At 42.7% G+C, this 12,493-nt stretch overlaps 1 protein-coding gene across 2 annotated transcripts in view; it reads left to right on the top strand.

Moving 5' to 3' along the window:
* Positions 1-12,493, top strand: part of LOC105488963 (lysine acetyltransferase 2B) — a 117,720-nt gene that overhangs the window by 29,184 nt on the left and 76,043 nt on the right. For both annotated transcript variants that reach the window (XM_071090841.1, XM_071090842.1), the window contains exon 2: positions 3,508-3,634. In XM_071090841.1, coding sequence (XP_070946942.1) covers positions 3,508-3,634 — 127 coding nt within the window. The remainder of the gene's footprint in view (positions 1-3,507; positions 3,635-12,493) is intronic.

Raw genomic sequence — 12,493 nt, 5'->3', positions numbered from 1 at the left:
GTCAGACTAATAAAATACATTAACAAGAGAAAAACAAAAGCAAATTTATTGACATATTCATTGTGCATGAACATGGGAGCACCCAGTGAAGAGTACCTCAAAGAAGTAGTTAGAACTTGGGCTTATGGGCTATCTCAGCAGACTAGTAAATTTTTAGAGAAGTGAGAAGACAAAGGAAAAGGACCTTGAGCTGCTAGGGACAGCAGATTGTGGGAAGGCAAGTATGTGCAGAAACCAATGGTAGATTAGGGCTGGTTTTAGCAAAGTTTGTTATGTAGATTCCCCTGGTACCTTTGGGCTGATAAAGGTCTAGAGTTGTCTCCATGATCAACTTCTGTCCTTCTTGGTAGAGAGGGAAGAAGGGATACCTTTAAGAATTTATGTCCTGCTTTTGGGGATATACGGGAGGGCAGAGAACTTTTCTTTTTCTTTTTTTTTTTTTGAGACAGAGTCTCACTCTCGCTCAGGCTGGAGTACAGTAATCTCAGCTCACTGTAACCTCTGCTGCCCGGGTTCAAGTGATTCTCCTGCTTCGGCCTCCCGAGTAGTTAGGATTACAGGCGCCTGCTACCATGCCCTGCTAATTTTTGTATTTTTAGTAGAGACGGGGTTTTAGCATTCAAGACTGGCCAGGCTGGTCTTGAACTCCTGACCTCATGATCCACCCGCCTCGGCCTCTCAAAGTGCTGGGATTACAGGTGTGAGCCACTGCGCCCGGCCAAGCTTTTCTTGTATCTGCATTTTAATAACCCTTATACCAAAGCTGTGTATTTTGGCTTGCCATATTCTGCTATTCACTGTCTTCATTGTAAATTCTCATGACAATTTCCCTCAAGAACATGGCCTCTGAGACCTTTGCAGCCTCTGAAGAGGTGGATGGCTCATTGCAGAGAATTTCAAGGCCAGGTTCAGCCTGGCAACAGAGAACTCTGGGGGTAAAAGTTGGGCCTGCCTGATGCCTAGACAAAAGAGGGTCACTTGAGCTACTCACTGGGGGATGTAGCTATGGGGATGCTGATGTAGGTGCTTCTCCTGGCCCTGCTTTCTCCATCCTCATTAATACAAAATGGGAAAAGCAATCAGGTTAGGTGTTCCAGATTCACATGGCCCACTGAAGAAGACTCATTCAAAAGCAGAGTTTTCTTCTACCGTGACCCTTCTTACCTTGCCAATGGTTTATTCTCTTTTCTTTTTTTTTGAGACAGACTTCTCGCTCTGTCACCCAGGCTGGGGTGCAGTGGCCGGATCTCAGCTCACTACAAGCTCTGCCTCCCGGGTTTAGGCCATTCTCCTGCCTCAGCCTCCCGAGTAGCTGGGATTACAGGCGCCCGCCACCTCGCCCGGCTAGTTTTTTGTATTTTTTAGTAGAGACGGGGTTTCACCGTGTTAGCCAGGATGGTCTCGATCTCCTGACCTTGTGATCCGCCCGTCTCGGCCTCCCAAAGTGCTGGGATTACAGGCTTGAGCCACCGCGCCTGGCCGACTATTCTCTTTTCTTATACTGTTATACACAGCTCGGAAATGATCTCTATCTTGGAGAATTTTATGTATGAGGTCAAAGCAGCAGCCTCTAACATTTTCTTCAAATTACACTTATGCTGCTGGGCATGGTGGCACACGCCTGTAATACCGGCACTTTGGGAGGCTGAGGTGGGTGGATCACCTGAGGTCACGAGTTCGAGACCAGCCTTGGCAACATGGTGAAACCCTGTCTCCACTAAAAACACAAAACTTAGCTGGGCGTGGTGGTGCATGCCAGTAATCCCAGCTACTCAGGAGGCTGAGGCACAAGAATCACTCGAACCTGAGAGGTGGAGGTTGCAGTGAGGCAAGAATGCACCACTGCACTCCAGCTTGGGCAACACAGAGAGGCTCTGTCTCAAAAAAAAAAAAAAAAAAAAAACCCAAAAAGTTTGGATAACTGTATTATAAAAGTAAAAAGAAGTCAATATTAATAATATCTTTTCTTTAACCCATATATCCAAAATAATACATTTAAACATATAATTTCAATATATAATGTAAAAATTGTTAATGGTATATTTAATATTTTGCACTAACCTTCTAAATCTGTATATTTTACAACTACAGTGCACTTTGATTTGAACTAGCTAGATTTCCAGTGCTCAGTAGCCACATGTGCCCAGACGCTTCCATACTGGATAGTATATGCAGATGGCTCTACCCTAGAGTGACTTCCTCTGTGTTACATGTTATTCTAACAGTGTACTTTCTGGTTTCCCAGCCATAGCTGACTTGAAGCAGTAAATAAATGGTGAGAGTGATGGAGTGCTGAGAATAGTAGAGAAGGGGCAGAATAATTATTTTTATAAGTGGCTGGGGTCATTCATTGCGAGCATGCTAGCCTTTCATACCTTGAGACCTGCCGAAGCACACAGTGTGGTACCAGGTAGAATAACTGATAATTTTTCCTGCTTGCCTTCCATTTCATGGGTCAAATCACTTACAGAAGGCCACGTCGTGTTCACTCTTGTCTACAAACATAGAGAGGTGTGAAGAGTATGTGGACAAAGTTAAGGAAGCTTTCTATCAAGTGTTGCTAAAATGATGGTGTTCTAGTACAGGAAACCTGGAAATATATGTATAAGTAGAAACCCAGGACTACATGATGAAGCCCTCTTCAGTTCTAAAGCTGGGAGCTCACAGAAGTCTTGGAGGAGCCTGCAAGTGTGTCGTCAGCTGGGTGTGCCCCCGTCTCATCTTCCTAAGATTGCTAACTTCTTCGGTCCTGTGGGTTTCCCTTCTGGTCCATGGGGCAGAGATGCAGCTGGTGCCTTAGAGCCTGCAAGGCTCAACCTTAATCTAGACCTTAGCTGTGTTTGTGGGACATCAGGAGTCTGGCTTGTGGATTTGGACATCTTTGAGATGGACTTTCTTGGAACTGACCACTTCACGGACACCCATTGGGGGTAATGGGAGCAAACTGTGTGGGTCAGCTGCATGAGCTGTAGCATGCAGATTCCAGCCAGCAGAAAACAAAAGAAAACAAAAAGCAAAGCACCCAAATCAAATACCACCTTTGGCTTTTCTTTCTTTTTTTTTTAAACTGGAATAAGTGTTTATTTTCTATTAATAAAAATGAATTGTGACAAAAGTGGACTCCCCTCCCCCTCACCCCCACCCCTCTGGGATAAAAATTTTCCAGCATTGCCAGGAGCTTTCAGGTACACATTAAATAAAAGAATAAAATGAAGTTAAGCAGCTGGAGTATAGGATAGTATTTGATTTTCAAGATCACCTGAAGCTGCACTATCGTACCAAAGCTGACCAAGTATAATAAAAAGAAAAAAAAAACAACCCATGCACAAAGATAGACACCTGCTTGATCTGCAGCTTTTCTATTTTTCTCTTGTCTATATGGAAGACGACAAAGTCAGGGGTGAGGGGGTAGCTGTCATATAACTAGTGTACATTGTTCTCATGTAAAACCATCAGTCCACGGCTGCCTGTTACATAATTTTATCTGTTTCTTTATTCCTTTTTTAGGCCGAGGAGTCTTGCAAATGTAATGGCTGGAAAAACCCTAACCCGTCACCCACTCCCCCTAGAGCCGATCTGCAGCAAATAATTGTCAGTCTGACGGAATCCTGTCGGAGTTGTAGCCATGCCCTAGGTGAGTTCCTAAATCTTCAAGGAAAGTATAACGAGTTCATTGTAGCCTGAGACTCTTAACTTACTGAATTCTGTGGGCTCACCAAATTTGAATGCTATGTACCTCTGTATGAGACCAACAACAAGAGCCTCTCTAGTCTCATGAGTTTGCTGGGAAGGGCTTCTTGTGAGAGACAAATGCTGCACTGTGTGCAGTGACTTTGTCCCTTCTTCCTTTCAAGAGCTGAGTTGGACTGGGGGATTGCCAAGTAAGATGAAACATGACAATCGAGCTAGTTAGCATGAATAATGTGTAACATGTCCTGATTCATTTTGGGGGTTGGGGCCTGAGGGTCTTTGACCTCAGGGTTGAAACCTCAACCAATGGGTTTAATGATAATAATTACCCTGTTTGTTATTTCTGTTGCCCTGAACTTTCTGGGGTGCTTCATTTTATCTTCATGTTCCTTAGTTTTGTGTATCTCATAGCTCTTTCTTCACTGGGTTGCTCTTTACTGTGTTTAGTGAATGTTTACTGGTGGTTTCCCTTTCAACTTTCTTATCTGACCCTGCAAAATAATCATTGTCAGTGATGGCACAGTAGGCCCTGCTGCAGTTACTCAAAAGGACTGTGCTAGTATGTTGTTCTGTGTCCTGATACTAGTTTTATGATTAAAATATTTTTAAAAAATCATATGTTGTTTGAGTAGATAAAAGTTGAGGAATTAGTTTTTCCTAGATACTAAAATTTCAGTCCATGAAGAATCTTAGAATATTATTATTTTTTTTGAGACGGAGTCTCGCTCTGTCGCCCAGGCTGGAGTGCAGTGGCGCGATCTCGGCTCACTGCAAGCTCCGCCTCCTGGGTTCACGCCATTCTCATGCCTCAGCCTCCCGAGTAGCTGGGACTACAGGCGCCCGCCACCACCCCGGCTAATTTTTTGTATTTTGAGTAGAGATGGCATTTCACCGAGTTAGCCAGGATGGTCTGGATCTCCTGACCTTGTGATCTGCCCGCCTCGGCCTCCCAAAGTGCTGGGATTACAGGCGTGAGCCACTGCGCCCGGCCGAATCTTAGAATATTCTTACTTTTCTGCCTTCAGTTATACAGTCTCCCCCAAAATGTCAACAAGGCCATTTTGCTGTCCATGACAGCAAGGACATAACACTGGGCAGAACATTCTTGCTAAGGTACTTGCTCTTTCCACCTGACCATTATAAGTGGGTGACTTCTTATGCCATCATTTCTCTAGAGCTTCCTGCTTACAAGAAATGGTGTTGCCTCCAAGGTTAGCATGGTGTTAGGTCGTCCTAAATTTTATTTTGTACTCAGAGAGTATTTCAATATTTACAGAGCATAAAAGTAGATAATGTGATCTTCCCAAGAAGTCATCACATTGGAATAACCTTCAGAAAATAGAAATAGTCTTGATCTCACAAAAGAAACACACTAATAATTTCATCATTTTGTCAACTTAACTGGTATCTCAAATAATGTAAGCTCTGAGTCTTGAAGTACCCAACACAGAGCAAACATTTCAAAAGTTTGAGAACTATCCTTGATTATAATTTACCTTTTTTTTTTTTTTAAACAAAACAAAACAACCACTAACTATGACTGGAGTGAATGGAGTTTAGGATTGCCTTAGGAAATATGACTTAATAAAAGGCTGGACTCAAGAACTCCTTAAGCCTTAGGCTTGAAGTGTATTTGTTATTGATTGGGAAATCCTATTATCCTACATCAATTAACATTTAAAACAGGATCTTCTTTCTTCCTTAGCTGAGCAGATTGTCTCCATTCTAAGCACGTAAACACACATGAATGCCTGAAGGCAGAAACAGTGCTTCACCAAAAAAAGCCAACTTTGTTTCCTTTTTTATTTCTTAACAAGCTTTGAAAACAAATGCCCTCATTCTGCAATACATAATCAAGAATGAAGACTGAAAAAAAATCACATATCCTTTGACCTGCCAAATCCATGCCAGAAATTTAATCTATGTGTAAATTAAGGCATGCCCTCAAATTAAACTAAAAGGATAGTGACATGTTTTATGGCCTTACTTATGATAATGAAAAGCATGAAACAACCTAAATATTCCAATGTAGGAGATGATTGTGAAGAAATCAGGTAATAAAGCAGCTTGATAGAAGGTTTTATAATTTAGGACTAAATTATTGGATCTATCAGCCTGAGTTCAAATTCTGGCTTTGAACTCAGTAAAGTTATATATAGTTCCGGCTCTATAAACGGTAGCTGTGAGTAGCAGCACATTGCTTAATCTGCCTGGACTTCAGTTTTTCAGTTCTGAAATGGGTTAATACATAGTAGTATTTACCTTGTAGGATCATTGTGAGGATTATATAAGACAAGAAAAAATCTTAGAATAGTAAATACATGATTATTAGCTGATGTTTTTAGTAGTAGTGGTAGTATAACACTATCAGGGTTCTTTCACTTCATACAACAGATATATACTCTGTCTAGTTTAAATAAGAAAACAATGCATATAAGAAGGATACTGGTAGCTTCTAGAAGCTGAACACAATGGGAAAACAGGTTTTGATCTCATTTGGGGATCTCAGCCGCAGAAGTTCACAGACCTTCTGTTCAGTCTGCTGCCACTGAACGACTTAGGATTCAGCTCCAACTGCCTCTGTCCCTGTGAGTATTGGTTCAGGATTTAAATACCCTGTGGAGGAGATTGTGCCTGTCATGTGCCTAACCCCGAATTTCACCCCAAGGGAACTAAGAAGTTGGTCCTTTCCCAAATACAGGATGCTGACTGAGGAACAGCATTGATGTTTCATGAGTATAATCCCATTTTATTAGTTAAGAAAATGTAATACTATAAGGCTGGGTGTGGTGGTTCACTCTTGTAATCCCAGCACTTTGGGAGGCTGAGACGGGCAGATCATGAGGTCAGGAGATCAAGACTATCCTGGCTAACACGGTGAAACCCCGTCTCTACTAAAAGTGCAAAAAATTAGTCGGGTGTGGTGGCGGGCGCCTGTAATCCCAGCTACTGGGGAGGCTGAGGCAGGAGAATGGCGTGAACCAGGAGGCGAAGCTTGCAGTGAGCCGAGATCCCGCCCCTGCACTCCAGCCTGGGTGACAGAGCAAGACTCCGTCTCAAGGAAAAAAAAAAATTAGGTGTACATGGTGGCAGGTGCCTGTAGTCCCAGCTACTTGGGAGGCTGAGGCAGGAGAATTGCTTGAACCCAGGAGGTGGAGGTTGCGGCGAGCCGAGATCGCGCCACTGCACTCCAGCCTGGGTGACATTGAGAGACTCCGTCTCAAAAAAAGAAAATACAATGCTGTAAAACTTTTTTCTATTTTACTCAACACAGAACACTTCTGTGACCAGCTGTGTGTGTGTGTGTTTTTTTTTTTTTCCTTCACTCGCCAGGCAATTCTCCCACTCTGAACACTAGTTGGATGTCCCATAATTCATTTCAGTTCTGTCATGACCTACCTGGAGATAGCATCACATCCCACAGGATCAGGGCTCAGTCCCACAATACTATTCCTACTTCAGATGTCAATTGCAAGTCCCAGGTTGTGACCTTTGCTTCTGACCGACTGGCTATAAATCAGGGTTCCCACCATATCCCTTCCTTGGTTTCAATAATTTGCTAGGATGGCTTGCAGAACTCAAGGAAACACTTCAGTTTAGTGGTTTAGTATAAAGGATACACAGACAGCCAGATGAAGGGATGCACATGGCAAGGTTTGGGGAAAGGGAGTGAAGCTTCCTTTCCCTCTCCAGGTGCACGACCCCCCAGGCACCTCCACATGTTCAGCAACCTGGAAGCTTGAGCCTGTCGTCTCAGCTACTTGGGAGACCGAGGCATGAGAATCGATTAAACCTGGGAGCAGAGGCTGCAGTGAGCTGAGATCGTACCACTGCAGCCTGGGCGACAGAGTGAGACTCCATCTCAAAAAAAAAAAAAAAATTTTTTTTTCTTAGGGCTTTATCTCTACACTTTCCCTCCCCTACCTTTCTTGTAGGTTGATGGGTGGAGCTGAAGGTTCCAATCCTTTAATCCTCTAATAACCTGGTCTGTCTGGTGAGCAGCTTCATCCTGGGTTATCTGTGCACTACACCTTAAGTCACCTCATTAACATAAACTCAGGTATGATCAAAAGGGGCTCTTGATGAACAATAAAAGACACTCCTCCTGCTCAGGAAATCCCAAGGGTTTTAAGAGCTCGTGACAGGAACTGGGACAAAGACCAAATAGATTTCATACTATACCACAAACATAAATTTTAATATATATGATCAGGAAAAGGTCTGGAAGGATGTATGTTGAGTTGCTGACTGATTTTCTCAGAGTACTGGGGGTACAGGTATTTAAAAAATATTTTCCCCTACTCCTTCCTTTTTTCCTTGTTTCTTCTCTATTCTTTAGTCTGCTCTCTTAAAACTGAAATTACTGCACATTTTCAAGTGGTCTTGGAATTATTGTTGGAATGCCAATGTTTATTTATTGGTCTTAGAATAACGGCTCTAGAAAACCTTTTTCCGAGATTACTCTTCCTTCCTCCCTCCTTTCTGTGCTTTTTAAAAAACTTTGTTTTCTTAATGGAAAGTTTTAAACACCCTTAAAGGCAGAAGGGATAGTTTAATGAACTGCCTTGGACTCAGCAGCCAGCTCTAATGATTATCTACATTTGCCAATTTTGTTTTATCTAACCCCCTGCTTTTATTTGCCAGAGTATTTTAGCAAGTTTCCTACATTTTTTCTTATCTTAATCATGCAGGTATCTTCTTAATTGTTACTGACAAAGTACAAGTTGAGGTTTAGGGAATTCTGTTAGGAATTATGTAAGCCTGAATTCTCGAATACATTTCAGTTGCTATACATTGTTGTTCTGTTTTCACATACAGTAGTCACCATTCTGAGCATGGTTGATTTACTCACCAGTAATTGTACACACGTGTCAATACGAAGTGTTCTTGAATTTGTCAAAACAGAACAATACTGGCTTATTGATTGAGATGGTATCAATTCTATTGATTAAATGTTGGGTTTCTTTTGCCTCAGCCATATATGTTTTTTGGAGCTCTGGTTTTAGGTAATCTCCTGACAATTTCTTTCATCCCAGACATCTTTGGTCTGACATAATTTAATACTATTCTGTGTTTCATGGACATAAAACACAGGAGCGAGATAGTCTGATCTAGTAGAAAGAACATTCATTTGGGAACTAGGAAGTAAGAACTCTAGCCTGTCTGGGTATGGTGGTTTGAGCCTGTGATGGCAGCTACTCAGGACGCTGAGATGGGAGGATCCTTTGAGCCCGGGAGTTTGAGGCTACAGTGAGCTGTGATGGGGCCACTGTATTTTAGCCTTGGAGACAGCAAAACCCCACCTCTAACAAAACAAAACCAAACCAAGAAAATAATTCTAACTTGGCCCTGCAATTTACCAAGTTCCTTAACCTTTTTGCTGTTTAGTATCTCCATCCACAGAATGAAATAGTTGGTCTAGACCTGTGCTGTACAATACGGTAGCCACTGGCCACATGAAATGTGTTTACTTTGAATTGAGATATGCTGTAAGTGTAAAATACACACAGTTTTTGAAGACATCATAAGCAAAAACAATGCAGAATGTCCCAGTAATTATATTTTATATTGATTATATGTTGAAATGATAATATTTTGAATATGTTCGGGTAATATTAAAATTATTTCTACTGGAAAATTTGAAATTACGTATATAGCTCACATTATATTTCTATTGAATTGTGCTGGTTTAGAATATTCTAGTTCATTCTCTGAAATTGTATTTGGGATTGGCACAATAATATTCAGTTTACAAAAATTTTACAAAGGGCTCTAACAGAGTGCTTTAGTTGGTCCCAGCATTTCTCCTTATTTTAGTATGAATAAAGATTTTTCTTATTTTGGGACTGCTATTTAAAAAGCAGCTTGGGTCTTGCGTGGTGGCTCACGCCTGTAATCCTACCATTTTGGGAGGCTGAGGCAGGTGGATTGTTTGAGCCCAGGAATTTGAGACCAGGTTGGGCAACATGGCGAAACTCCATCTCTACAAAAAATACAAAAATTAGCCAGGCATGGTGGCAAGTGCCTGTAGTCCCCGCTACTCGGGAGACTAAAGTGGGAGGGAGGATGGCCTGAACCTGTGAGACAGAGGTTGTAATGAACCGAGATTGCACCACTTGTTCTCCAACCTGGGTGACAGAGTGAGGCCCTGTCTCAAAGTAAATAAATAATAAATAAATAAATAAAAAAGAAAATAAAAAAGCAGCCTGTTTTTATGAGCAGGAAAGTAGGAAGCAAATCCTTGCGATCAAAACATGGTTGGAATTTCTGTTGTTATTTTGGAGTCCATTGTTCTGAACTGTTTCAGAACAGACTGATTATTAAATTTGTCTAGTAATAGTACTTTAGTTTATGTAGAAGTTTTTTGATTATTTTTCAGCGTCATCACCTTTTTCTTTCTCTTCTGCCTGGGCTGGTGTGCAGTGGCGCGATCTCAGCTTACTGCAACCTCCCCATCTTGGGCTCAAGCTATCCTTTCACTTCAGCCCCTCGAGTAGCTAGGACCACAGACATGTGGCAACATGCCCAGCTAATTTTTTTTTTTTTTGTATCTTTGGTAGAGACGGATTTTGTTATATTGCCTGGGCTGGTCTCAAACTCCTGAGGTCAAGCGATCTGCCCACCTCGGCCTCCCAAAGTGCTGGGATTACAACTACCTCACCCTTCATCTTCTTTCTCTGATACGTGTGTGTGTGTGTGTGTGTGTGTATATATATATATTCACACTGACTGTTCAGCAGTGGAAACTGTTTTTTGTCACTATAGATTCCTTGCTTTCCTGCTTGTTTACAGTAGGAAATTTCTTTTCTGTTAACTTTTAAAATTTCGAGTTAGGCAGACCCCTCACCCTACAACCAGAATTGATTCAGAGACTCCCAGAGCTTTTTTTTTTTGAGAGGGAGTCTCGCTCTGTTGCCCAGGATGGAGTGCAGTGGCACGATCTCCGTGATCTCAGCTCACTGCAACTTCCACCTCCCAGGTTCAAGCAATTCTCCTGCCTCAGCTTCCCAAGTAGCTGGGATTACAGGCTTGCACCACCATACCCAGCTCATTTTTGTAATTATTATTATTATTATTATTTTAGTAGAGATGGGATTTTGCCATGTTAGCCATGCTGGTCTCGAACTCTTGACCTCAGGTGATCCACCCACCTCGGCCTCCCAAAGTGTTGGGATTACAGGTGTCAGCCACCACACCTGGCCTTTTTTTTTTTTTTTTTTTTTTTTTTTTTTTTTTCAACAGAGTCTGGCTCTGTCACCCAGGCTGGAGTGCATTGGTGCAATCTCAGCTCACTGCAACGTCCGCCTGCCAGGTTCAAGCTATTCTCCTGCCTCAGCCTCCTAAGTAGCTGGGATTACAGGAACCCACCACCATGCCTGGCTAATTTTTGTGCTTTTAGTAGAGATGGGTTTTATCGTGTTGACCAGGCTGGTCTTGAACTCCTGATCTCAGGTGATCCGCCTGCCTCGGCCTCCCAAAGTGCTGGGATTATAGGTGTGAGCCACTGCGCCCGGCCTGAGACTCCCAGAGCTTTTTAAGGAAGGTCAAGAGTTAGCTTTTTTTTTTTTTTTTTTTTTGAGACGGAGTCTTGCTGTGTCGCCCAGGCTGGAGTGCAGTGGCCGGATCTCAGCTCACTGCAAGCTCTGCCTCCCGGGTTTTTACGCCATTCTCCTGCCTCAGCCTCCCAAGTAGCCGGGACTACAGGCGCCCGCCACCTCGCCCGGCTAGTTTTTTGTATTTTTTAGTAGAGACGGGGTTTCACCGTGTTAGCCAGGATGGTCTCGAACTCCTGACCTCGTGATCCGCCCGTCTCGGCCTCCCAAAGTGCTGGGATTACAGGCTTGAGCCACCGCGCCCGGCCAAGAGTTAGCTTTAACAATCACACTAGAGCTTACTTCTTGAGTATTATGAAGAAAATACCAGTATTTTTCTCATGGATATTTCAAATATTTAAATCATTTAGGCAGATCATTTGACTGAACACATTTTCTTTGGTCATATGACATTTGCATAGACTTGTACCATATAATCGCCCCCTCAGTTCCCATTTACATATGTACCGTGCAGATGCCAAAGGACGGAAACATGGGGCCCAGCTAGCACAATGACACAGCCTTCTCAATTGAGCCAGCATATTCCTCTGGCTGGGTGTCCGCCGTTGGCTAATGCAGCCTTTCAGATGCTGGTTTCAGAGTTTTCAGGAGCTGTGGGTCGGGCACAGCAGGAGTTAAGGGGATAATACTGGTAATATTTTATCTGCTCATTTGATATAAGTAACATCTCCCTGACGTCCTCTGGTCATGAAGGTCCTGTTTGATACTCCCTTCAAGTCCCTCCCTCTAGCGCTGGCTGAATTTAGGCTTTTCCTCATTATTCCTTGCCCGCGTCTGCTGCAGCTTCTGGAGTTCTTATTTCCATTCCTGCATACCTGGCTTTCCCATAAAGTGATGATACAATGTGATCACACTCTCCTGCTTAACCCCTCTGAACTTCCCATTATCCTCAGAGAGAAGAGTGATCTGTAGTTGAGCAAGCAGGTTCAGTTCATTGAGGTCTCTTTATTTTCAAAGCTTTTCTCCAGTTATCTTCATTGCATTGTGGCCATCAGGCTGCTCCATGTTCTCCAAAGGTTCTTTGAACTTTCTCCCCCTTCTGCCTTAGAATCTGGAAGCTCACACCAGCTGCAATGCCTTTCCTTCATTTTCTGCCAGGGAATTCTGCTTATCCTCCAAGGCTTGACTACAGAACTCTAGAGAATAAAGGCCTTCTTAGAGCTCTATGGCAATGTTCCTTCTTATATAAC

Source organism: Macaca nemestrina, chromosome 2, assembly GCF_043159975.1.
Source record: "Macaca nemestrina isolate mMacNem1 chromosome 2, mMacNem.hap1, whole genome shotgun sequence".
Taxonomy (NCBI): Eukaryota; Metazoa; Chordata; class Mammalia; order Primates; family Cercopithecidae; genus Macaca; species Macaca nemestrina.
The sequence above is the reverse complement of the archived record's forward strand: the minus strand, read 5'-3'. Positions and strand labels throughout refer to the sequence as shown.